At 37.6% G+C, this 27,842-nt stretch overlaps 3 protein-coding genes across 4 annotated transcripts; 2 read left to right on the top strand and 1 right to left on the bottom strand.

Moving 5' to 3' along the window:
• On the bottom strand, positions 1–10,615 carry LOC148911872 (stimulated by retinoic acid gene 6 protein-like). The gene is made up of 17 exons (XM_089028985.1): positions 10,408–10,615; positions 9,186–9,267; positions 7,996–8,081; positions 7,007–7,170; positions 6,427–6,547; positions 5,927–5,993; positions 5,281–5,427; positions 4,975–5,060; positions 4,707–4,765; positions 3,667–3,728; positions 2,978–3,125; positions 2,464–2,539; positions 2,322–2,385; positions 1,566–1,703; positions 1,278–1,383; positions 699–806; positions 1–34 (listed from the first exon to the last, which is right to left on the bottom strand). The coding sequence occupies exons 1-16, from the start codon at positions 10,437–10,439 to the stop codon at positions 796–798; spliced, it is 1,449 nt and encodes a 482-aa protein (XP_088885111.1). The 5' UTR covers positions 10,440–10,615; the 3' UTR covers positions 1–34; positions 699–795.
• Positions 10,616–14,642: 4,027 nt separating this feature from the next.
• LOC116295402 (uncharacterized) lies at positions 14,643–19,716 on the top strand. Its single transcript, XM_089028976.1, has 6 exons — positions 14,643–14,876; positions 15,408–15,785; positions 16,193–16,498; positions 16,845–16,991; positions 17,145–17,175; positions 17,596–19,716. Exons 1-6 carry the CDS (start codon positions 14,795–14,797, stop codon positions 18,707–18,709), a joined length of 2,058 nt encoding a protein of 685 aa, XP_088885102.1. The 5' UTR covers positions 14,643–14,794; the 3' UTR covers positions 18,710–19,716.
• A 545-nt stretch (positions 19,717–20,261) lies between these two features.
• On the top strand, positions 20,262–27,598 carry LOC116295419 (uncharacterized). 2 transcript variants are annotated; one of them, XM_089028987.1, is made up of 7 exons: positions 20,262–20,306; positions 20,576–20,775; positions 23,197–23,530; positions 23,925–24,137; positions 24,404–24,452; positions 25,582–26,014; positions 26,678–27,598. In XM_089028987.1, the coding sequence occupies exons 2-7, from the start codon at positions 20,731–20,733 to the stop codon at positions 26,687–26,689; spliced, it is 1,086 nt and encodes a 361-aa protein (XP_088885113.1). In that variant the 5' UTR covers positions 20,262–20,306; positions 20,576–20,730; the 3' UTR covers positions 26,690–27,598. The 2 variants fall into 2 exon arrangements, with proteins under 2 accessions (XP_088885113.1, XP_088885112.1); XM_089028986.1 differs by having other exon boundaries at positions 20,263–20,306; positions 20,576–20,885; positions 23,162–23,530.
• The last annotated feature ends 244 nt before the right edge of the window (positions 27,599–27,842 follow it).

The raw sequence follows: 27,842 nt of genomic DNA, 5'->3' as shown, positions 1-27,842 counted from the left end.
GAAAAAGAAGAACGACATCACGCAGTAGAGACGGCTAAAAAAGACAAAATAATAATAGTTAATAGTGCCTTAATAAGCAGCCCTTAAAGTAAATGTAAGGCGCATTGAGAATAAAGCAAGAAGGCCTTATGCGCAGAGGTTATATGAGGTGAGGTAAGGCACTATTGAGAAAATTGTGAAATGCGCTAATAAGAACTCCCTATTATCATCATGATTATCATTATGATTACGATCAAACGTTTTAATACAGTTATTAATAATATTGATGTGAGAAAAAAGCGTCAATGTCTGAACTATTGCACAAAAAACTCAAATCGTATGTCAGTCATATGTTAACAATTGCGTAAATGTTGCCAGGAAACGGTGTACAGACGGAGAACCATGCAACATTCACTTCAGCAACGTTCTGCGCAAAAAGAAAAAATGATTTTACATTTGAATGCGTCATGCTCTTGGTCAATGATATGAAAACACGCATTCACTTATTCTGCAGGAACTGAGCGCTGTTACAACATGTGACGTCACACGTCACACATGTCGACACACATGCTTGTTGTCAGCAGCAGTTGTATACCCTATGTATATCAAAGCCTGGTCGTCTCTAGGTTCAAGGCATGTTTTTAGAACTATTAATGATGTACGCTACATATTCAAAAAGAAATCTAATATTCTGATAACATAATCAAAGGGTAACTTACTGGTTATTGATATTGATGGTGAAGTCGGGAAAGCAACGATCCCTGAACATTAACCAACCCAACAAGTATTGGAAGATCCAGACGCAAATGGAAACCATTAAGATGGGTCTGTAGAAAATCAGAATTGTGTTGAGATTAGTAAGAGAAGGGACTTGAAAAGTGAGTTCCTTTTTAATAACTATCCACCTCCCATGCTCCTCTACGGCCCTCCCTCGCCCCTTGACATTCTACGCCATCTCGCCTTTCCAGTCTTCCCTTCTCTGCTCTCCCTTTGCGACATCCGCAACAATCCGCATCTCTGCTCGCGCTGCGTGATATTTGTAATCCTATCCCTGCCTCTCCCCTTTCCCCTCTCCCTCTTCCTCTCCTTCCCTTCCCCAGTCGCCTTATCTCTGCTCGCGTTGCGTCATATTCCCAATCCTTTTCCTGTGTCTCTTCTTTCCTCTCTCCCTCTCCCTTCCCCTCTCCCTTCCTCAGTCATCTTATCTCTGCTAAGTGGCATTTCCAATCCTTTCCCTGCGTCTCACATCCCCCCCTCTTCCCTTCACCTCTTCCTTCCTTCCCCGATCACCTACTTACAAAATTGACTTGATGAAACCCTCCAGGGTAGTCCAACTGACATATTGTATAATGGAACCAATACTAAATGAAAATAAGAACATGATAAAGGCCAAGATGATGTATCCTGAAGAGAAAGATATAAATTTCATAGTCAGTGACATTATCAAATTTTTCGCACCCGTAGCTCGAATGCAACGCGCGCTAATAGCCTAAGAAATTAAGCCAAGTGGGATATTTAAAACTGAGCTCATGAGATCGAGAAGTCTCTTTTGTTAAGAGCGGCTTTTGTATGAGTGGAAAACATACCGCACAGACATACAGCACATCCAAGGTAAGGTATGCCGTAACCTTGAAATGGCTTCCCAATTTCTTCAAGTAAATTATCACAAGTCCCAACCAACCAACATAAGCAATCTGATAGCCAGGGTAACTAAGACTTCGGCCCTGTCGAAAAGAAAAGAAAAGAAAAATGTAACGGAGAAGGCGAGGAAATAGGAGAAGTATGGAGTAGGAAGGAAGGGAAGTAGAGGTAGGAGGAATTCAAATGATGGAGAAGAGGGGGAACGCAGGATAAAGAACGGAAGGGAAACATGGAGGAACGAGGAGAAATGAGGAGGGAGAAGGAGAAGGAGAAGGAGAAGGAAACAGTAGAAGGAAAAGAAGGAAAAGAAGAGAAAGGAAGACAGGGTGATTATTAAGGATCAGTAGTAGGAAAAGGAGTGAAAGCAGGAAAAAGGAAGAAGAAGGAGTAGCAGAAGAAAGAGGAAGACGAATGAGGAGTAGCAGAAGAAAAGTGAAGACGAAGAAGGAGAAGCAGGAGGAAGAGGAATAAGAAGGAGAAGTAACAGAAGAAAAGTGAAGACGAAAAAGGAGTAGCAGAAGAAAAGTGATGACGAAGAAGGAGAAGCAGGAGGGAGAGGAAGACGAAGGATCGAGGAGAAGCAGGAGGAAGAGGAAGACGAAGGAGGAGTAGCAGGAGAAAGGCTAAAAAGAGAAGCAGGAAATTAGCAATGGCACTTTAAGTGGTTTGTGCTCGTGTAGCTCATCAGCATATCATCTTACCACAAGTCTGGATGGGCCGTTGCCATGGAAGTCTTTTATTCTGTAGCACAGCAGCACATGGCTTCTATAAGAATTAAAGATAGAAACGATTGGTCCTATGTATACGGTGTTCCTAAGTAGCTTCTCTACGATAGGTACTTACCTGTGGCATTTCATTAAATGAAGAATCATCAAGACCGAGAAAATGGACGTGAAGACGACAGAAAAGTAGGTAGATGCTGTGGAGAAATTGTTGAATAGAACTTGATTTAGTGGCAACAATATCTATCCTTTCTGTCTTTCTTTGTTTCTTCCTTTCTTTCCTTCCTTCCTTCCTTCTTTACTCCCTTTATATACTTTAATCAAGAGAGCATAAATAAGAGAGGGAAACTTCTTAATAACGCGCGCCATGTAATAAATTCCCGTTTGGGCTATTTTTAGTAACCGGGTGCAGTTTAAATTTCGCCTTACCCTATTCCTTTGCGTCATCAAATTACGCGAGGCGCTCTTTCCGTTTCGTTTTTGGTTATCAAAATGATAAACGGAAAGAGCGCGCGCGCAAGTTAATTTTCTCTTACTTTGAAATAAATGCAGCTACACCATTAAGCGCAAATTTCTCACAATAAGGATTAAAAACACCATACAATTAAACTATAGGAAATAAGTTACTTTCTTACCAATCGAGATGTCGGCAATCAGCAAAAAATATTTGTTCAAATAATAATCTAAACTCGTGTGGTCAACTTTTGGATCCTTCATCTCTTTTCGAGCATTCTTTACTGATTCTTCTAACTCTCCGCCGAGTAATATCAAATACACAGTCAACTAAAGGAAATTATAAAGAACACGACTTACTCCACCTGAGAGATAACGAAAGCAACGATTAAGGCCCAGACTAAGTAGTGAAGGACATCAGAGCGAAATTGCCTCTGTTCTGGAACCAAAGGGGTGTATAGGTTGTACTTTCGCTTCTAGGGTCTTGGGTTAAATTTCTGGACTGAGCATCACTTGATTTGAGGGTTTTTCTCCTGGTTATTCGATTTTTCTCCCCCCGGAAAAACTAATTAACACGCTAAATTCCAAAGTAGGTAAAGTTGTTGATGCTACGATCATAGTAACAGCTTCCCCTGCAACAGTTTCCCCGGTGGTAATTAGCGATAAACTCAGTTATTTTTCATGTAATAACATAATAAAGGCGTTGTCCTTTGATTCCTTCAACGTGAAAAAAACTACCCCTCCCTCCCTCCCCCCCTAAATAGGAACATAGATATCTTGCCTCCCCCCTTAAATAGGAACATAGATATCTTGCTTGCACAAACGAGCGTGACTCATACAGCTTGACGTCCATCTATAAACGCATACTTACATAGTAAATGAATATTACAATAACAGTGAATGTGGAAACCATTCCTGTCGAAAACTTGAAATCTGCGAGGCAAAGGAAAAATCAAAATAACATTATTAAGACCGCCCAAGATCAAGACATAATCCACGTAGGTCAGTTCCTAGGCAACGTATCAGGGTCCAGCAATCAAAGGTGAGCATTATGTTAAGGTGGTGTTACACGGAACAACTTGCAACACCGATTTTTCGTGCAACGCTATTGCGCCTTTAGTGTGTCGATTTTTTTCGACATGTTACACGGGAGCAACTTTTCGCGCAACATTTACTTTAGAATTCAGTCCACGCGCTGCCAACTCACTCACAGCTATCTTTTTTCTTCTTTTCTTGCTTTTATCATTTTTTATCAACTACAAAAGTTTTGTCTTGTCTGTTTCAGTAGGTTTAGACAATCGCTTCAGTTGCTGTACTCTTTAAACTTACTTCTTCTACAGTCGGCGCTATTTTGTTGCGCGTCAAATCGGCGATGGACATGTTACACACATCGATTTGCTGAAAATTCGCCATTTTGTGTTGCAAGTTTTTGAAGCCAGATCAAAAACTTGCAACGTGTTGCAGAGTGAAAAAAAGCGCGAAAAATCGTCCTCAGCGCTATGTTACACGAAAACGATTTTTCGTGCAACAGTGTTGCGCAAAAAATCGGCGTTGCAAGTTTCACCTTTAAGCGCAATACGTCAACACTTTTCTCTTTCTTTTTCCATCTCATCTCATTATTCAGTCAAACATCTCAAGTTGATAAAGATGATTAATATATTATCATTAAGATATCAGATTCAATTATTTGCATTTGACTTTACGAACGCCCTAGACCCTACGTTCGTCCTGGTCAAAATCCCAGGCTTTACGAACGACGTAAGACTTTATTGTTTGACTTGATGAGTTGTAAGATATCAGCGTACCCGTATTGAAGACAAAATATTTTTTTCAGTCCTCTCTCTGACAATACTACTACATTAATCAGTGGACTACATCAGTCACACATTCAACTGAGCTTTCTACTGATACCTGGTCTTGGTTTATAGATTTTGTCTCTTAGACGGATGAACCAATTTCGAGTCTCAGTCCTGCAAGAAGCGTTTAGAAAAATTAAATCAGTATATATACTTGTACATACAATATGGCCAGCACTGTCCATTCGAAGGGGCGGGGGGTGGGGGAGCTGGGGTGGAGAAATAAATGACACTCATAAAACGCTAAGATACTTGACTAAATAATCAAATAAAATAGAAAAAGATATGTACCTACGTTGTGCGCTTAACATAATAATGTTCACCTTTGATTACTCGACCCCGATACGTTGCCCAGCAAGTGACGTACGTGGATCATGTCGTGATCTTTGGCGACAACAACGCTTAATTCCTAGAAAACCCGAATCATGGTTATATACTAGTTATACAATGATGGAGACCTTTAGCATCAGGTTTACCACTAACCGCTAGGGGCATGCCCAGAAATACGCCCGCAAAGACAGAGAAAAGCTCAGCATCAATGAAACTTAATATGGCGACTCTTCCAGCAACAACATGAGCTATTTGGCAGCATTATACTTGTCTGCTGTAAAAATTGGCGCAAGTCTTACCTCATTCTCCGGGTGATGTGAAGTCCAACATTTTCTTGCTAACTCGTTGAATAACAAAAGGAAAAAGCGCACAAGCAGGTAAATGTGACACAAGAGTCCCGGAATACTTTCATACAGCTCTGACTCTTGGTATCCTTTATTCAAAACCTGGATTAAGTAAAATAATCATATAAACAATTCTACTGGTAAATGATAACCAGAGAACAAAAAACCCTGAAATGTGGACTAGTACTAGCCTCCTCTGAATCTTTCTGAATCTTTCTATCTCTGTACGCTTTTTCGTCCTCAATCCCCTCCGCGGTTCTATGCCAAAGGAGCCCCGCCCTGTAGCCCGCCCCGCCAAAGGAAGCCCAAAGACTAGTACGAAAATCTTCCAAACTTTAATACGGCTGAAACTTCACTGGAATAATCTATGAGGGTCTAAAAATTACTGGTAAAAGCTTTTTTTATTGATATTCAGAAGGAAAGCATTATATTTTTACGAATTTATAACAACCTTACTCTAGATCTTGTACACTCAACATTATACGCACATGCATAAGAATATGAACTTATATTTTCTATCAACACGAATTTAAAAATAATAATAATAATGATAATAATAATAATAATAATAATAATAATAAATTATATTGAATTATCTTACGCCATCCTGTACTTCCTGTGTGTAATGACCAGGGCATGACAACAAAAGAGTCATTAATGCAATGAACCTAAAATAAAAATGAAATTTAGTTAAACATTTGAGTAAACAAGTCTTAGGAATCACTCAAAATTTTTTTTTGGTAATTCATGTTTAAGAAGCTTTCAAAATCAAGGGTGGTTTAGCAGTGGTGTACTCATCCCCACTGGGTCTCGGATTTGTTTTCTTGAGCCGGCATCAGATACCAGTAAAGTTTGTCAAGTCTGTCCCTTGATTCTAAGAGTTGGCCCCACCCTGACTTAGATCAGCCTAGGGGTTGATTTGGGCTTGCATAAACATGACGTTTAGTTAAACTATGCAAGCCAGGTAGTCCGGATATACGCTATGCTTACTTCATTAGAGTATACAAGAACCCAAACATTGCACCAACCAACGGATGGTCAGTCATCAGACAAGCAAAGATGGGAAAGTTGACCAATCCATACAACAGGACCCATACTTACTTCATTAGAGTATACAAGAACCCAAACACTGCACCAACCAACAGGTGGTCAGTCATCAGACAGGCAAATATGGGGAAGTTGATTACTCCATACAACAGGACTAATACTACTGAATTAACAGCTGAAACAAAAACAAACAAATGACTTGACATTGGCATGGGTGGCATAGTGGTTTACTGCTGGCCTCTCACAGCTGTGGTTGGGGTTCAAGCCCTGGCTCGGCCTGGATCATATGTGCATTGAGTTTGTTTGATGTGTTTTCCTCTCCCTCGCCATGTACAGGTTCTCCAATTTTCCATCAACATGTGAGTTGAGTGCTGTATGTTGTAAATATAAAATGGAGCGGTAGTGCGTGTGGAGCAAACCTCACAGAAGAGCCCCGTAAGGGAAGGGATGGTCGTACAATATGTTTTTCATTTATTTATTTCTATACATAGAAACCATTCATGAAGAAAAAGAAAACATGCGCCTGTGCTGTGAGTGAGAGTGTTTAAAGCAAAGACTACATACGTACAACCCACTGCTGGAGCAAGAGAGTTATTGAACCCATAGTGACATACCAAATAGCGTTTTACCGTACCTTTTTCCCATGATCCAATGCCATGTAGTTTGACCACTGAAAATGATGATATATCTAATCCAGCAATGTCACTGAAGAGGTCAATACAATTACCAGCAATAACACCAAATGCTACAGCAATGCTCAGACGATTATTGGTGTTGTCGCCAAGAAAGTTGATAGGCCTGAAAAACATTTAAAGTATATTAATATGAATTATATAAGAGTGCTTAAAAGTTCACCATGTCATGCCGTGACGTGACATGCCGTGCAGTGCCATGATATTCTGCGATGTGTACATTTACTGTGCTGTGCTGACTGCTGTCCCATGCTATTCTGTGATGTGCTGTGTTGGGCTATTCTATGCTGTGTTGCACAGTGTTTTGCTGTGTTGTGCAGTGTGGTGCTGTGCTGTTTTTTGCTGCGCTCTATGGTGCCATGCTGTGAAATTTGCAAGGTTCCATACTGTGCTTTGCTGGGTTGCATGGTGCTATGCTATGCTGTGCTGTGATGCATGGAGTGATTTATGGTGCCATGGCGGTGCTCATGGTGTCATGCTGTGCTTTGCTGTGTTGCATGGTGCTATGCCATGCTGTGTTACATGGCACCATGGTGCCATGCTGTGCTTTGCTGTGTTGCATTGGTGCCATGCCATGCTGTGCTCCATGGTGCTATACTGTGCTTTGCTGGGCTCCATGGTGCCATGCTGTGCCTTGTTGTACTTCATGGTGTCATGGTGTGCTGTGCTGTACTCCATGGTGACATTCTGTGCTTTGCTTTGTTTCATTGCACCATTCTGCCCTTTGCTTTGCTTCATTGTGCAATTCTGTGCATTGATATGCTTCACTGTGCCATGCTGTGCTTTGCTATTTTGCATGGTGCCATGGTGTGCTGTGCTATGCTGCATGGTGCAATTCACTGAAGTTTTGAATTGAAGTTTTGAATTGAAGTTTTGAATTGAAGTTTTGAATTGAACTTGTCATCAAAATATCCTAATAAGATTTACTTACAAGACTAAACCAGGTCTTCCATCACAGATTTTAGGTTTAATCCTGACTCTCTTGTTCAGGAATGCAAGTATAGTGATGATAGTAAGCTGTTGGACACAAAATGTAAATTGCATCAATATATGGCTGATCTAGGGTGATTTCAAAGGGATGAAATTGTTTTATAAGTCAGTATATAAAAATCCTCTTTAGATTTATTTTTAGTTACATTATACTTTAATCTTACTTTTGAAACTCCAGCATATGGTGGCCATGCAGCCACCCAATCCACCTTTCAGGTAGAAGAGGAATAATACTCAAGAGAATGGAATTTATAACATGTCAGCAGTTTGATTTTAGTTATATTATGCTTTAGTCATACATAAGGTAACCAGCCAGCAAAGTGTCACAGGTAAAAAAAGAATAATACTCAAGAGAATGGGATATATAATCTGTCAATATCACTCATATGTGGCCAGATAACCCAGGAGATTGCTCAGTAAAGGTACAAACCTTTTACCTAATTTGTTACATGCACTAGAATTTCTCCTCTGCACCACTGTAGCCAATCAGGATGCATGATTCACAATATTCAATAATAATGGTATATTAATATTATGTTATAGTTATGGTTAATTAACAATTATTCTTGGATGGTTAAGTGGTTATATATAGTGCATATTCACTGAGACAAAGTCAAGGTATATATGTTCACATATTGTTTAAGCATACTTTTAGACTTCGATATTAGAGAAATGACAAAATTTAGGGTAAAAAAACATTTTAGGGAAGCACGGGTGGCCTAGCGGTGAGAGCACTCGCCTCTCACCAATGCGACCCGGGTTCGAGTCCCGCTAAGCTCGGTGTCATATGTGAGTAGAGTCGTTTGTTGGTTCTCTCCTGTGCTTCAAGGGTTTTTCTCCGGGTTCTCCAGTTTTCCTCCCTCTACAAAAATCAACTCCTAAATTTCAATTGGAATTACAGTGGATGAATAGCTACTCTGTAGAAATGCCACTGTTAAATCCCATTTTATTTTTATTTTTTATTTTAGTATTATTTCTATTTTCATTATTTTACTTCCTCTCCGAACCAAGTGAATATTGTCTCATAATCACTGATCCCTTGACCAATGGATCACAGTGTGCAAAACCCTATACTCAAGTTTAAAATAATAATGATAAATAACTTATTACAATTAAAATATCACAACTTACCGATGGAATGAGGCAGTAAATATCATACATATCTTTACTAAAAAGGCATTTCCGAATCGGTAAATCAATGGATTCATCAACACTATAAACAAATAAAAAGCAAAAAGATAATCAAATTAAATCAAAAACAGCAAAAAAGTACAGACAAAATAATTTTTAAGTAGACAGTGGGATTCAAAGACTTTTAACAGCTGACTGAAACCTAGCGATGCAGGGACCACAGAGCTGTGGGGGGGGGGGGGGGGGGTGGCTGCTGGAGGCTATAGCTCCTCAATAATTTTGAAACCATATTTTGAATTACTTAGTTGCAATTTAAAATATCAATAGATTAATACGTTGTAAGTGTCCCTCAAAATGCTAGAAATCAAACTTTAAATGGGTCTCAGTTTAAAACTATTCCAGTGGAGCCTCCCACGGACCCCCCTAAATGCTGCCACCTTTAATGTTCAGTTCACCCCCCCCCCCCCTCCCTCTCCCCAAATCAAAATTACATCATGGCCCCTGCAATAGCAGATTTTAGAGTTACAATTCAATGCCTTCAAACAAAACAATCATTTCAAGTCGAGGCAATTTGGGTCAATTCAATGAAATGTATAGAAAATGACCGAAAATCAGCAATAGTTTGAAGGCAATTGAGTGTAACTTCAATATTTGCTATTGAAACTCATAAAATCCGATGACTGATCGTGCAATGAAAAATTATATCCATTCTTCCGTTGATCATGAGCATTATTTTACTATTAACTATATATAGGTATTTCAGCTTATAAAAAGCGAGCTTTAAGTACTGCTTAATAAGAGACCAGCTTAATAATACGGATAACAACTCAATCACATTAGTGCTAAATAAACATATACATGCATGACCAAAGGATAAAGCTGTCTGTCGTTTAAAAGGCCTCAAGCTGAAACACCTATAACAATAGGTAAAGGTGTTTAAACAAACCATAACAATAAGGTAATAAATCGGGCATTCAAAACCAGCAAGGATAAAAGATTCCACGCAATTCTTTTATAGCTTGATGACCTTTTATTAGGACCAGCAAATGCAGATCTAGTCTGACAAACTTGTTCAGAAAGATCACAACCCTCTTTTGAAATGAATTGCATGCAGACATGCAAAGAATTGCAGTTCAAAATAGATGTGATAATGCTAAGGAACATAATATTGTGGATCTACAAGTATCAGAAATAAATAAAGTATTTCTATAGTTTCACTTACGGGGTCTTGTTTGATGATGTATTGGAATCCATTCTAAATGCTTTTTCGTGTAAGAACAAAGTATTGAACCTACGCCTAGTTTTCTATGGAATACGATATTCGTGCATGGAAGAAATATGTCTCATTTATACACATAAACGAGTATTAAAATGAAAAACTGATCGATGAGAAAATGCTGAAAATGACCTGACCTGCCGAGGCAAGCAGATAGTTCACAAACAACACAGGAAGCCCAATCCAGACCCGGAAGTTTATGTTTATTTTCTTCTAGAGGTTGTGGCGGTCCTCTTATACGATATATAGTGGAGCTCAGTGGATTAGATGTGCAACACACAAACATAAATCCAAATACGATAACAAAAATCCAAAGACAAGAACACAAATCTAAATACTTACGGAAGCTAATACAGGACCAGTGGTAAGGCTACAAATAAAGCCAAGTCATACTAGTGGAGTAAACATGGTAAAAGCTATTGTCAGTGAGCTGTACCCCTGGCATTTTATATCAGGGAAATATACATTTGATTTTTCCGATCGAGGTTGCTTACTTAACTTTTAATTCTGAATATCAACAAAAGGAATAGGGTAGTCATTCTTTGTAAAAAGATATTGCCAAATTGATGATATGTTTTGTTTGTTTGTTGTTTTTTTGTTTGTTTGTTTTTGTTGGTTTGTTTGTTTGTTTGTTGTTTTTGTTTTTGTTTGTTTTTGTTTGTTTATTTGTTTGTTTGTTTCTTTGTTTGTTGTTTTTGTTTTTGTTTGTTTTTGTTTGTTTATTTGTTTGTTTGTTTCTTTGTTTGTTTGTTTGTTTTTTGTTTTTGTTTCTTTGGTTGGTTGGTTTTTGTTTTTTTTGTTGTTGTTTTTTTGGTTTTGTTTTTGTTGTTGTTTTTAAATTAAAGAACTTATATGGATGCAATGGGGTTCGAAATCACCGACAGAAATTTTTAAAAAATCGATTCCACTGTGCCATACCCCCGAGACATCCGTAGAGCTGAGGCGGCGTATGGACTTCGGACCTGACGGCAATTAAATCCTTCTGCCCTTGGGTGTACGAATTACGCAAGAAAATGTTCTAGCCGAAGCTTCAGGGGAGAGACCAGCCGGCCCCCAGACCATATCGGCTAATCCCTTGCATCTCTGCCACGCACGGAATCGGTTGAAAATTTAAATGTCGAAAAGTCTAGTCTATTCAGTGCATTGTTTTCACGGCTATTGTTATGATGATTCACCTGCAACCGTGGTCCAGTGGAAAAAAACTTGGACTTCTCTATCATGACACTGCTGGGTCAAGTCCGATAAGGCGAAGTTAGTACATGGATGGGTGACCTATTATGACTAATAATAAATGTTTTTGGTAGTCTTTTCTTTTTTTCTTCTTAACTTAACTTTCAGTCGATAAAAACCCGTTTTAGTTTTCGTTGAAAAATTGAAAATTTCCAGGCATTAAATAATCCGGCACTGGTCCCTAATCATGAGCAAACTTTCTAATAGTACCACTATTTTAAAAAATAATGGTAAACGGGTTTTGTTGCAAGTTGCATGCAAAGCACGAAATGGGCACTTCTGTGCTGAAATTATTTATCCGTGTGAATATATATTTCATGTAAGCTTGGTAATGCTTAATGGTAATGCTAATCAGGTTAAAAATACCCCTAGTTCAGGTAAGCTGGGTAAGGGATACTTCTAAATCAGGTTAAGGGAGACTCTTAAATCAGGTTAAGGGATTATCATACTTCTAGTTCAAGTAAGGGATACTCCCTAGTTCAGGTGAGGGATACTCCAAAAGCAGGTTAAGGAATACTCTTGGTTAAGGTAAGGGATACTTCTAAATCAGGTAATGGATACCCCTAAATCAGGTAAAGGGATAGTTCGTAAGAGATACTCCTAAATCAGTTTAATGGATGCCGCTAAATTAGGTAAGCGTTCAGGTGACTTCTGATATACATGCAACAGTTTTAGACGAATTGTTACGCTGAATATAGGATTGATATTGAAAACGAGTTGATGATTAGACGAGTGTTGCTGCATGTCAAGCGTGTTAAGTTTGTCCTTCCTCGACACAGAATACGAAAGATTCTCTCCGTGGTCATAGCTTTATATGTAACCAATTGCATGCTAGAGCAGTTTTCGTATGACTATGAAAAACTTACTGTACGGGCCGGGCCTTACCGTGACCGTATCAAAGTCGTGCGTAAAAACATTTGAAATTCCGTTACTTTTCCGCGCTGCACCTTAACCGTGCCGTACGTTTTGACTTTACACACTCATACAAAATCTACTCTACGGAATTGGAAGGGTAAACAGCAAGAAGGTTAACAGAGGTCTTATCTTACGGGAATCAAATGAGACAGGAGACGTCAATGTCAGGCGCCGGGAATTTGTCCTCAAATATCCCCAAAGCTAAATATCAAATCGCAGAAATAAATATGCTGTGTGTTTACATGTATGCTGAACAACGATATGTGAACAATCTATACTGACACCCAGTATCAAACATTTCAATAGGTCTCTGGTGCGGAGTGCCGGAAGGATTATTTATTGGTGCCTACCAACTAAATCATTAAATTCAGGAGACATTGTCGTGATCTTGTCCTTTTTTCAGATTCGTACCAAGTCGATTCTATTCTTTTATCAATCTCACGCTATGCTTGATGGGAAGGATTTACTGAGTTCGCGGTTCATCAAGGGATGGAAGGAAAAGGAAAGCAAACACCCATCGCGCGCACACTAGTTACGACTGGGTACGAGTCTGTTCTTTTTTTTAGATGGTTAAGCCATGGCCCGCTTGCTTTTTGCCTTTGCTAACCGAAAGTAAAGCCCAAAGAAATGAAAATAAGAAATGGATTATGCCAGAAATGGATTATGCCAGAGCCCTCATTCTTCGCCGCAGGCCAGACGAAACGCAGGCTCTGGGTACAAGATTGGATCTACAGTGGCCATTTTGAGTGCGCGCGCAGTGTAAAATAATTAAGTTCGTTTTTTTCTCATTTTTGTTTTGGAGATGCGCAAACTCTCTAGATAAAACAAAACAGAAATACGAAAGAAAGGATGAAAAATACATTTAAATAAGACATGGATCCTATAAGAAAACGAAAAATGTAAAGATGATTCGAAGCTAAAATATCGCACGCAGCTTGACACATGACGGTTTAACTTTCGATAGAAGATGCGAACAGTTAAGGGGGCTCTTGACATCGAGTACCGCCATTAAAATAAGATGAAAACAAAAACGTGAACTTAATTTGCATAACAATCCTTGATACTCGAAAATTAAAGACTTATAGACTGAATAATATGATATGCCCAAGTGGACTCCGTTTTTGGTATTCATTAAATCCATTTGCTAAACTTTTCAGACAAAATACATCTCTTATTTTTACTCAGCCAGCTGCGCTAAGGGAGGGTATTGCTTTTGAAGTTGCTGAAAATTCCAGTTATCTTCCTCCCTTTTATCTTTTATCTGAATATTTGCCCAAGCAGATAATTTACAAAAGAATACTAAGTCCCCTACGTGGTAAATCACCCTTAGTTTCTTTCATGGAATGAAGAATACAGTTTTTTTTTAGCAAATTGTGGGCTGCCCTTTCTAAGAACAAGGACGATTTTTCAAACCCACTAATTATATATAGTAGGACTATAAACTGAATCACAATTCCATACTGAATTATTTATGAAACAGATGCATTTGAATGAAAACTATAAATATAAAATATATATCTATATTCTGCATAAAAGATGCTTCAGCGATATTTTTCTTATAATTTGAATATCACGTTCTTTATATTGAGCTATCGCTCTTTATATAGCTAAGAGATGAAAACGACAAATTCTTAACTGTTCTATAGCCGGACTGTATCTTACCATTGCCCTGACTACGTGTTATGATTGGATGAAGACTGAAAGACAATGAAAGCCATTTCAATGTTATACGGCATATCGTACCGTGTAGGTACTGTAAGTCAATGACCATATTTTTCTCAAAACCTATTTGATCTGTCTATCTTATGTTTGTTTTGATTCCTTTTCAACTGTTCAAACACGTGCACGTCCAATCAAGAACTGTGTTTGTTTTAAACTAAATGGACAAAAAAAATAATTTTACTGAAAAGTGAAAGATTAAGAGAAAAGGGAAACTATATACATTCACGTTTTCTTGTCAGCGCCTTGCTGCAGCACGCGCGTGTGACGTGTACATACAATTAACATGCTTATGAAACAGACCTTTGAGTATACAAAGTCCTTCAAGGAGCTTTCCGTCACATTTAACCAATCAAATAGCAGAAAAAAATTATTTCATCCAATCATATCACTTGCAGATTGCGAAGGCTTAGTTTCCGCTAAGTTGCAAACCTTTTCTGTTCTGTCTTCTCATAAACCTGGAACAAGCATGGCGGTTGTTTTAGTGGATGTCATCTTCTTTGTTGTCTTACTTGTCTTAGGGATGTTGTGGCTGACCATAAGTACAAGTGGTAAGTGTATTTTGACACCTGAGATACTTTGTTATTGGAAAAGTCTCCTTGCTTGTCAATTATGTTAACGTTCATTAAAAATACTTCAGAACAAGCCAAGCCGAAATAATATAAAAAGAGGAACGCTAAAGCTATTGAATGTGTTAAAGATTTAACCCCGGCTGTTGGTGTTGAAACAATCAAAAGTACATCTATGGGTAAAACTGATCTGGAAAAAAGAAATTTATTGACGATTTAACGCGTTGGTGTGGAACCAATCAAAAGTCTATGGCCGACAAAAATGAAAAAATCTCAAAGTCGAACGTACGATACACAACTACACTTATTTTCTGCGCCAGGCGCTGCATTGGAATTAAACATAAACAAATGAAAACTGAAAACTAATGATTCAGTAAATAGTACTGATAGTTAATCAAATTATACAATCTCTCGAATCCACAGTTTTTTTACATTGAAATTTCGATTCGGTTTTAACAAATTGTTTTGTTACTAGATAATGATAAACACACTAATGTTTATTTGTCACTTAAGCTCAAGAGTGCTACTCATTCCACAACATTGCAAAGAGTTGGAAAGATAGCAATAAGATTTGTCAAGAGAATAACGGAACATTGGTATCCATGGAAACAGAAGACGAATACCAGTTTATCAACAAGACGATACAAAGTCTAGATGTAGGCTCTGATGTAGGAAAAAACGAGTGGTATATTGGTTTGAGGAGAATATCAAGAACTGACTACTGGAAGTGGATAAGTGGACATGACATGACCATTGATAAATGGCGACCACCAAAACAGCCAAGCGGAGATGGAGATTGTGTTAAAATGATAAAACACTATAAAGGATGGGGATTATTCGATGACATAAGCTGTGGAACATTCAGAATGTTTATATGTGAATACAAAAATTGTAAGTATATTCTGAAACTTTAAGAAATCGCTCCGCGCCTTTTCGGTAATGCACTGCTTTTGAGGTTAGTTTAGGCAATGTTTCTTGAAGCTGGTGTCACACGTTAATTTATCGGAAGGCAAGCCACATAAGAAAAATCCATATTTAACATTTAAAATGTTTCCCAGTCTCGTTGCCTGAATTGTTGCGAAAAGTAGATCTAGAATCGAGTTTTACTTTATTTTTACAACGATTAAGATGGTCAAAACGGTCTCAAAATACTGCCTAGAGTAACACTACTGATCTCGTGATATTAATCATCACTATAGAAGGTAATTACTATAGAAGGCGGGGTCGTTCTTATAGCAACCCCTATCACACAATACAAATAACAGTAATCCACAGAAATTATATTTGATATCTTTTAGTAACATCGGAGCTTAAGGAAAAGATCGAGAAGAGAAAAACAGATGTAATCAACTACACTTGCTACGATATGAACGATGATAAAACAAAGCACAGTTCATCTGTCGGGCCAACATCAAGTATTGAAAAAACAACTAATACAGATGTAATCAACCACACTTATTACCATACTAATGTGAACGATGATAAAACAAAGCACAATTCATCTGTCGGGCCAACATCGAGTATTGAAAAAACAACTAATACGACTAAAGAAAAAACAACTACAAGTGAAAACGTGGTGCAACCGACGACTTCTATAACTGCATGTAAGTAGCTAGAACAGTAAATATCGACAGCTAGCTAATAACTTTTAGTTCACTTCGGTTACCCCGTCTCTTGTAAACTGTTTAGTAAAGCATAGGTTGAGGCAGTTGACATGAAGATAAGGGTGATCCTGGTGTTAGAGACAGGTTCTTTTTAGTTTGTTTCACCAGGGGACACCAAAAACCAAAAGTATTAGTCCCACTTATCGTCCTTTCCTGCGCGTAAATGTCTTCTTTTTTTTTCTTTTTTTTTTTTTTTTTTTTTTTTTTTTTTCTTTAGACCTAATGATAATGTTAAATAACTATCAGGAACTAATAACAATGACTTTTTCCTTTACTCGTGATCAAGATACTTCAACTATTTCCAGTACAACTAAGACTGTCAGGAAAGAACAGTCATTTCGCATCATGCTCGTGGTGATTGCACTCGCTGTTTCACTGGCTGTTTTTATATGTATCTTTGTTGCTGTATTTTGCTGGTTCAGAAAGAAATCAGGTTAGTTTACAAACCATTCAAGGCTAGTCGTCGTTGAGTCGATTGCATAGAAAAATAGTCGCTATGCACTCGCAAATTTGTATTTCAAATCGTTTTTTTTTTTTTTCCAGCCTCAATAAAACAAAACAATAAAACATACGTTTCTTGTTTTAGGACAAAAACAAAGACAGATTAAATCTTCTAGGTAAGCAAGATGTTGTTTAAAATATGAGGTTGATAATTTGGCAACTAGTCGCCCTTGCTCGCAGAGGTTATTAGCATCGCCCGCGACTTTTAATTTCTCCTTAAACCAGCGATAGTTCCAGGAAATCAGAAAGAGAAAGGAGAAGGTGTAAACTGGTGACGCCTTAGACTATCTGTGCCCCCATATAGTTTCAAATTATAAAAAAACTATCATTCCGATAAGTTGCGCGTCGTTCAACCCCTTGATGACTATCGAGGTGTCGAACGGCGACCACGTTCGTAGATTTTAATTCCAAATTATATTATAACTTAATCACAAGAGAATTCTGTGATATCAAGGAGAAAAAGTATACCAAGGATTTGGTAATTCCAAGTGCGGTAAAAAGTCGATTTTAATTATATTTTGCTATTTCCTCTAAAGAAATCCATCAAAAAGAATTGCAGCCTTTAATACAAGATTATGTGAACAAGAACAAAGAAACATCAGCAACGCAAACTCAGAGGATGTACAGATAGTGGGCCTAGATGCTGTGCAGTATGCTGCACCAGTCGATGACATAGACTACCCAAAACCATCCACTCATAACATGACACATGATATACTATATGATACGGATCTATCGACCTACTCTGAAGTGCATGATGCAATACCACAATCTGCTAAGTTGACCTCCATATATTATGATGATGAAAACCTATACTTGAATCCAGTTGATTCTGCACTTACTTCAGATGCAAACTTCTGTGCAAGTGTTGAACTTAATTCCAAGCCATTCCAAGGTGTTGCATCTAAATATGACAAAGTGCATCAGCAATCGGAAGAGGCTGTTGCTGGGCCTTCTTCTGAACAGCAACAATGCAAGAAGGATGCTATGGAGGAACCAGCTTCTTGCAACAGCCTGTATGCAACAACTGACCTTAATTTCAAACACAACAAAGCCCTTGCCAAGGCATCTAAACATGGACAAGAGCAACAATGTAAGAAGAATTCTGCAACTGAACCAGTTTCTTGCAACAGCCTGTATGCAACAACTGACCTTAATTTCAAACACAACAAAGCCCTTGCCAAGGCATCTAAACATGGACAAGAGCAACAATGCAAGAAGAAGGCTGAAACTGAACCAGTTTTTTGCAACAGCGTGTATGCAACAACTGACCTTAGTTCCAAACAAAAAACAGCTCTTGCCAAGGCATCTAAACATGGACAAGAGCAACAATGCAAGAAGGATGCTGCAATTGAACCAGATTCCTGTAACAGTTTGTATGCAGCCACTGACCTTAATTTCCAACAAAACAAAGCCCTTGCCAAAGCAACTAAACATGGCCAACAGAAAAAATGCAAGAATGATAATACAACTGCAGCCCTTTCTTGCAACAGCCTGTATGCAACCACTGACCTTAATTCCAAAGCATACCAAGATGAATTCGAACGTACTCAACACTTGATTGACACGAATAGTGGACCGTCTTCTTTCTACAACAACATGTATGCATGCACTGACTTCATATTTTTGCAAAACCAAAGCTACAAATGAAGGTCTTGAACAAGATGGCATCGTTTGTATGACGGAAGACAAGCCTCGTGTTTGCGAAATCAAAGCAAGCAATAATGGTAATGCGGGAAAACCTCGTCACCCAAGCATTGATACAATAATGAGTGCGTCCAGGAAAAGCCAAGATACGCCAAGTGTGCCAACTCCTTACAAACAAACAAAAGGAGATACCATGATGTATGCCATGGTGGACTTGTTGAATAATGATAAGGAGATCAACGCAGTATACGCCCAGGTTGATAAGAAGCACAAGAAGTGAAGGTGCATATATATAATAAGTTTTTTTGTTGGGGATTACAAAAACATTTGAGACCATATAACGGTTGGTCCCATGAAAACGGAAACGTAAAGTAGCAACAACAGCAGCAACACAATTAACTAGCAGCAATATCAACAGCTACTACAATAGCAGCAGCACCAACAGTAGCAACAACAACAGCAACATCATCAACAAAAAAAGCAGCAGTAACAACCTTATAAATAACAACACCAAAACGAACAATATCAACACCAACAGCAAAAACTCTCAGAAAACACGGTATACAGAAGAACGTTGTGATCGCTTTTAGCTAGTTGACATTGTGTCCTAGCTGCATCTTATATAGTTATGTTCTTTAACTGACATCGAGGTCTCTCCTGGCCTGAGCCCGGTTATACGAAGGGTAGATATAGCGATATCCAATGGATAAATCCTTATCCAGTGGATAAGACGATGCTGTTACCTAATAAATTTATCCACTGGATAATGTTTATCCGCCGGATAGCGCTATCCAATCTTCGTACAATCGGGTCAAGATGAACAGCTTGGACAATAAATTTGAGTTAAGGTACCAAGTACTGTGATAAATCTTTATTTTGTGTTCAAAAACTGCTCGCAAACCACTGAGACGTTATTACAAGCACGGAACAGTATTGGCAACATTATGTATAACACTTTCGTAGAATAGGTTCTACAAAACATAGCAAGAAAACATGAAACTGAAAAAGAATGATCGAAGTATGTTATTTTCTTCTAGAATTTGATCGCAAGCTAATACGCCCTACTCGTTCAGAAAGATGTGTTATTTTTTTCTTTGGCTGATACTTATTCAAATTGGCAACCAGACTATGTATTACTGAATTAGATAATCGATAATAAAGTACTAAGTGAGAAAAACAATTGTTCAAATAATCGACGAATTAACATCACAATGGCAACATGACGTCCAGCGTTATTAAACACATTTTCGTACTTCCATTCCCACCCCTCCCCCCAAAAGGTATGATTTGTCCTTATGATGTACCGCTACGTATACACAACTATTAGAATTCCCCTTTTTTTAAAAGACCAACTACTCCTTCATTTGTTTCCCACCCCCAAAGGGTATGATTTGTCCTCATGATCTACCGCTACAACTATTAGAATTCCCCTTGTTTTAAAAGACCAACTACTCCTTCATTTGTTTCCCGCCCCCCTCCCCCCACATAAGCAAAATATAAAAATATCGTCCAATCATTTCTCTCATGAGGATCTTTCGAAACCTAATCCGCGCTTCAGAAAATGAAACTGAAGTAAACTGTCTGAAGGGAAACACACGAGGTAACTCAAAATGTTGTTTTGCAAAAAAATAAAAATTATTAAAAAAATATATTATAAGGTTTATGCATATCGATACTTTGAAAAGAATTATGGTCAAAATATGTCCCTAATCAGTTTATTTGGAGAATAAAAATTCTAAACATTTCCTCCTACAGCAGCAAAAAATCTTCAGCCGGGTGTCATTAGTATTCATATTTTATTCCATGATTTGAAGGGTTATTTTTAGTTATATGGTGTTGCTGATCTCGTGTGATTTTATTTCCGTATAGGTGTTGGCTTACTAGCTCTATCTCGATAGAAGCAGAACCAACCACAGTATCTACAAAACTGCAACACTTTCGATGTGCACTTTGATTGACATCTAAGGAATAAAAGCAAACCACATCGAAACTAAGCATTTGTACATCAGCAAAATGCTTCTACGATGAACCAAATTTCCAATCGTCCCTCCTCATTTCCTTTATATAAGGTATACAACAAAAACAGATCTAGAGATGAATTATTTATCTCCAAAAATCGTCTTCCAGTTGCAAGTGTTAATAGTTTGTGGGGCTTCTATGGTGGTTTCAAATTCAAACGGTATGTTGATAAAATTGAAAGTTATTTTAATTTCTAATTTATTTAGTTTTTATATATAGATATGTCAAGTAAAATATGTCTAAGGTTTGTTTGATTTTAATGAAAATATAATATAAGCTAATGGAGATTATTAGATTTTATTTACATTGTTTGTGTGTGTGTGTGTTTTATATGGCTGTTTCTCATTAAACTAGTTCTGAATTTTTGTTTCACGGGTAAAGTACTTAATTTAACTTTACAATAAAATCTGCGCTTATAGTGACATGATGATCATATAAATCAAATTTATAAATGTAACGAACTATCACTCATTTGCATAGGCAATGCCGTTTATGGGTTTATTTTTTTCTACTCTGCAGGTTCAAGTTTCTAAAAACTGTGCTATATCCATTGATTATGATCATCATAATAGTATCTTCTTTTAGACAACAAATTACAATGGCGTACCGAGTCAGGCTATGGGGACATGTCCTCCTGCGTTCTGAAATCCGAGGAGATTATTTTAAGTGCACCTAACCCCTGATACAATAATTTTGGTATTGATTTTACATGAAGTGAATAGTCGAATGATAAAGCACTTGCATATGACTTGAGTGATGCATCTTGAAGATATAAAGGTTTCAGTATACTTTTGGCTGGGACGTCGTCTGGGTGATTAATCAAAAATACAAATTTTAACTTGTCTCATAATGGCCTGTGTTTAGCATTACAGGTTAGAACAAAATCACCAAAATACCCCGATGACATCACAGCCAAAAGCTAAGTGTAAACGTGAAGAAACATTTCATCATTCAACTATTCACTTCATGTATAGAATCAATGCTTAAAGTATTGTCTCAGGCATTAGGGGCACTTTACGCGCAAACTAAACCCAACTGATTCAATTTGACTGAAACGAATAAACTTTGATTTAGAAATTAATTTGGTTAAATATCATTTGTATTCTCTAATTTAACATCCCCATAATGCCTTGCGTCTTTGGGAGGTAACCAATCAAAAAACTATCCCAAATTGAAAGGTTTCTTAATTTAATTTATACTATACCTGCTTTTATCTGTACAATACTGATTATCAGTTTATTCCAAGTTATTTTTGCGTGTACAGATCATCAAATGTTTTGGTCTTGCAGAAAATGTATTGACTTACGAAAAAATGTTTAAAATTTACCTTAAACGTCTTCTAAAGCTTCTATCTTTTTCTGTTTTTTACTTCTTCATTTTATTTTTGGATACCAAACAAGGTATTGTCAACATTGTCTGATCAGCCTTCAGCAAAATAAGTGGGTTTTTACCCTCTGGTTACCCCCCCCCCCCCCCCCCAAAGACGCAAAGTATTATGGGGAATTGAAAGTAGAGAATGGCCAACTAGTTCATTATTTTTTGAATATTTGCGCATTTGTACCCAAGAAGGATGAAATTGCGTGTCGTGCATTTTTTTAGTTATTAATGGTGGTCCTCCTTTGAGAATGAGTCCTATACCCCATTCACACCTAAACGTGTTTAGTTAAACTATATTTTCATTAGGAAAAAAATTGAGAAACTACAAACCTACAAAATAATGAAACTTTCTAAAATATTGTCAGAGCAAGACAAAGGATAGTTTACATGCATTATTTTACCAAATATTGTGCAGTGTTTGTATAGATAGTTTTTCAAACCTGTTTAGATAAACCACTTTAAAACATGAGAAGATAATATAGGTAAGTTGTAGTGCTTGGGAACGAGGTTATTCCGGGCGAAAGCCCTTGGAATTAAATTCGGAAAAATTAATTTCCGACCTCGCTGGGATTCGAACCCACGACCTTCGGAATTGTACTACCGATGCTCTACCAGCTGAGCTAGAGGTCAGACTGAGAGCAGGCCGGGGTGAAATAGATGTTAGGTCGCGGTAGTTATGATGCAAAGATGAGAGTATGTGGACCGCGTGGCACTAATGAAATAGTAGAAGATAATATAGGTAAGTTGTAGTGCTTGGGAACGAGGTTATTCCGGGCGAAAGCCCTTGGAATTAAATTCGGAAAAATTAATTTCCGACCTCGCAGCGAGGTCGGAAATTAATTTTTCCGAATTTAATTCCAAGGGCTTTCGCCCGGAATAACCTCGTTCCCAAGCACTACAACTTACCTATATTATCTTCTACTATTTCATTAGTGCCACGCGGTCCACATACTCTCACTTTAAAACATGTTTAAGCCTTGGTGTGAATGGGGTACTAGATTAGCCATTGGATCAGAGGAAGTTTAATCTTAATATTTAGCTATATTTTTACTTTTATAGTGACTACGTGTTCTTGCTATGCGTTTTATGAGCAGAAGGCGACAGGGGCAGAAAGTGAAAGAAACTGTAGTGATGATGGAGGCCACCTGGTTACCATGGAAACAGAGAAAGAATGGGAGTTTATCAACTCAGAGATTCAAAAGAGAAGCACGTATTTGGACGAGTGGTACATCGGGTTAAAAAACAAAAGTAATGCATTTAAATGGATAAATAATAAAAACCTGACAATCGAGAAATGGCAACCAAACCAGCCATCAGGAGATGGAAAGTGTGTTATCATGGCAAAGAATTATCCAAATGGTAGTTACGGATTGTTGAATGACCTTTCCTGTATGGAAGATAGAGGCTTCATATGTGAATATGAAGAAGGTACTCATATGCACCTCTACAAGAACAAAATAGCATTCTATATGTACACTTGTATCACAATAATTCATTAATTTTCTCACTACCATGATCGTTAAAGCGCGACCCGCAAAGTTTGATGGCTCGTTCACCGACTAGCATTTCGACGACTGTCAATCAACAAAGAACTGCAATTATGGGTCGCACTTCAACGATAATGGTAGTAATACTTTGAAACTTTATACAATCTTACAAATTATCTATGTGCATGGAAAATGACAAATATTCTTTTCTTCTCTACCCGTCTAGTCCCCGCGCATTGTTTCAGCATCTCCTCTCCTCTTCCCTCCACATTCCTCTTTTTCAGTCTCTTTGTTATGCTTTTGTTCTTATCATCCGTTTATTCATTTCGTTCTAGGAAGTGGCAAGTGCAATTCTTCGAAAATATTCTTTTGCGAACATAAAACGAAACCAACGGAAAGGGCAGTAACTACAACAGTATGTACTATATCAGATCCTGATCCTGATCGGTTCAACCTACTTTATGTAGTCATTGCCTTGGGAATCCTACTTGCTGGTGGAATTGGTTTCTATATCTACATATTTTATTGTAAAAACATAAATAATTCAGGTAAATAATGTAATATTTGATTTAAACGTACACCCAAATCAGTTGTGGTTCAATTGCACACAGCAAGAAGTTTATTTGATAAGGTCTAGGGGCCGACTCACATTTCCCTTCGGTTTTGCTCGAGTTTTCTCCTAATCAGTCTATATACTATCCCTCCCGAGAGCCTCCCAGTAGAGTTTCATACTAGTCTTTGATTGGCTATAGAGTTAAGACAAATCGAATTATCATACTAACAATAAACAAAAACTCTTTTACATTTTTGATAGGCTCTTCGAATGGATGTCAAGAATATAGAACTTTTAAATTCAAAAATCGGTAAATATCGGGCCCGTCGTACGTAAGATTGCAGTTATTAGAGAGTTTTAGATTGACTTTTTTTCTCCCCGCAAACGGCAAACGTGACCACGTTTTCATAGTTTTCGTGTATTTTACTTTACCTTTTACAAACTTTCTCGCCAAGCGCAAATACTCTTTTGTGTTTCTACTACTTGGACTTTTTTGCGATTCTTTTTCAGTAAATTTAAAAGAATTTCACTGGTCAACTGACGTTTCACGTTTGCCGTGGACGTAAATCTAAAACTCTCTATTATCTTAGGCTAACTTATCAAATTATACTCTCTTATTAAATTATGCTCTCAGTCTGACCTCTAGCTCAGCTGGTAGAGCATCGGTAGTACAACTCCGAAGGTCGTGGGTTCGATCCCCAGCGAGGTCGGAAATTAATTTTTCCGAATTTAATTCCAAGGGCTTTCGCCCGGAATAACCTCGTTGCCAAGCACTATAACTTATCTATATTTCTATATCTTCATGTATTTCATAAGTGCTACGCGGTCCACATATTCTCATCTTTTTATCAAATTATACTGAATTAATTTAAAACCATGAAAAAAAACCAACATGCGCATTATTTAACTATTTAGCAATTAGTCCGCGAGCCTGAATGGGCTATTGACTCATAGGGCATGAGGACTAATTGTTTTAGTCAAATCCAACTAGTCCGTCAAATATGTAGATGCAAACAAGTTTTGAATTAAAGTTAAATTTAATGTTTTGGTTTTCAAAGCCGGCACTTTTTCGCTACTAGTATGGCCTAGTAGTATAGCTCATCCAATCAGAACGCAGCATTGATGATAGACCACTAGTTGGATTTGACTGAAACATGATAGTGAAAAACTCATATTTAAAAAAATATTTAGCAATTCGATTATCCTCCTAGAAATTTGCTAACTATAATATACTATATTCGTGTCCAAGCTTGTCAGATCTGTATGGGCTTTACAACGGTGTACCAGGCAGTGTAAATGCCCCATGCATATCGGCCGCTCACATTAATGTACGTGTTATCATTTATATCGCCCCATGTAAGGGAACCCGTAATGATGCTGGATTCCGGATTCCAAGAGCTGGAATCTTAATCTGAATTCTTAACTTTTTGTATATCAAGGACTTCGTTAGGACTGGAAGAAGGTGCAACGCCGTTACAAACCGAACCTCCTACAGAAACAGTAGTCGAGGATGAGAGCAACAAAACTGACAGGGAAATGGAAATGGAAATGGAAATGGAAACCTCGGCGGGACTCCAAAACCCTGCACAAGACGCCCTGACGGAAGATTCTTTAAACAAGGATTATACATCACCAGTCGACCCCAGTTCCACTTCAACATATGCGTCTTTGTATTCAAGTGTAGAGGTCGAACAAAAGAAACCAGAAGAAAGTGAAGACGTAAAACCACCTAAAGTGCCAAGTCCCCATCACGAAGTTTCAAGAGAACCGGTGGTCTATGCCATGATTGATAAGTCCAAAAAGACTAATAAAAAAAACAGCCAAATTGAGGTAGTGTATGCAACGGTGGATAAAAAACGCAGAGATACCAAGGTTCGTGTTGATATAGTGATAGAGTCCCGTGTTGCCTGATTTTGTAAACTTGTAGGGTGAACGTTGATGCCAGTTGGGTCAACGGAGTAAATTTGAGAGGACCAATTTGACCCCAGAGAGCCATTTTGGCTTTTTCAAAGTAGTGCTAATTTGAAGAAGCCATTTCGGTATGGGTCTATCAGTACTGTTTTGGCCCCCTCAACAAGGCCAAATCAGGGGGAAAATCCATATAAGGGACTAAAACAGTTCCAAAATCAGAGCTAAAAAAATTGCCCCTACCGGTAGTGTCAAAATAGCCCTACTTTAAGGAGGCCACTATAGGGCCAAAACCGCCCTATCCGATTTACTGTAAAGTCTTTTGTTTTCTTTCGCCTAGGCTTGGTTGTACGAAAGAAGATAGCGCAATTCAATGGATAAATCCTTATGCAGTGGATAAGTCGATGCTGTTATCCAATGAAATTATCCGACGGATTGCGCTATCCAACCTTCGTACAACCTCTGGTCCAGCAGATGGTAGTGTAGGGGAAGTGCCCTACTTATTTCATTGGATGAGTAGTGCTCTATCTGAGGTGCTTTTGATTGATTCAAATCATACTATCCCATTTGTATCTGTATTTTTTAAGGATGACTTTTTTAATATTATTTTTTTGTTTTTTCTTCCAGGACAACTCTTAGAAAACGCAAGGATTTTTCATAAATGAAGAATAAAGATATAATTAAAGGAAACGTATACCAAGACAAATTAAGATACCTGGGATCGGAACAGACATGAAAACTAAGATTTTCACATTTGTTACGAATAAACTTCAGATTTCATTTTGCCTTTTACAATTTCTTTTGTCTGTAGTATTGTCTTGTACTAGAGATGTTGCCTTGACAACGAAACTAGATAGATTTCAGTGTATTATATTATGCAAAGGATTAATACCAAAAATTTGTAGTCAAAGATATATTCAGTCTCTCTTCTTAGTCGTCTTAATTAATATTATTAGTTCTATATTTTGAAAAATAATCTATAATTTTTATAGTTTTTAAAATATAAAGACAAAAAAAAAAAAAAAAAAAAAAAAAACTTTAAAAATGTCTGCTGGCCATTAGTGAAGTATACTCATTTTCTTTTCAGTTAGTTAAACGGGTTTGAAACAGTCCAAGTTTGAAACAGCAAAGATAAATAAAAGAATAGACCTAGTAAATAAAGAGTCAAGGACAAAGAACCATTTTGAAAAAAAACTGAGATGGTTGAACAAGAGAAATAATGACGTAAAACAAGGAACAGGTAGAAGACAAAACTTTTACCACCAAAGCTTACGAAAGAAGTTGGATTGTGATTTAAATGCGCCTTTTGAAAACAATCATAGCCTGTTCTTTGAACCGAAAGAATGAATTAACCTTGAATAATAAGGCATTGTTTATGTATAGTCAATATTCGAAAGATAGCAATTTTACTTTCAATCAACGGCACTTTTTTTAAATCCGAAAATGAAAGAAGTCTCTGCCTGCTTGCATTACTTGGCCATGGTATTCTGCTTGTTTCTTTATTTAAGCTCATAACCGGAAAATAAAATATGCATTTAGATCCCTAAATTTATCAGTCGTCATTTCTCTCAAAGTTGACTTGGTGATTATTGCGTGAAAGACAGAAGAAAAAGATACAGAACATGTAACCTGACGATGACATTACGTAATTTTTTCAACGTCTTGCGCGGTCACTCAAAATCATTTCGAACACATCATTCTTAAATTAATACCAGGACATTATAAATATTTCATATTATAAGGTTGATCAGACATGTATGATAACGTGGAATAGAATCTTATTAGCCGCTGA

The sequence above is a fragment of the Actinia tenebrosa genome, unplaced genomic scaffold (genome assembly GCF_029948245.1).
Source record: "Actinia tenebrosa isolate PJP-AT-01 unplaced genomic scaffold, QUT_ActTen_1.0 PGA_scaffold13__45_contigs__length_12533684, whole genome shotgun sequence".
Taxonomy (NCBI): domain Eukaryota; kingdom Metazoa; phylum Cnidaria; class Anthozoa; order Actiniaria; family Actiniidae; genus Actinia; species Actinia tenebrosa.
The sequence above is the reverse complement of the archived record's forward strand: the minus strand, read 5'-3'. Positions and strand labels throughout refer to the sequence as shown.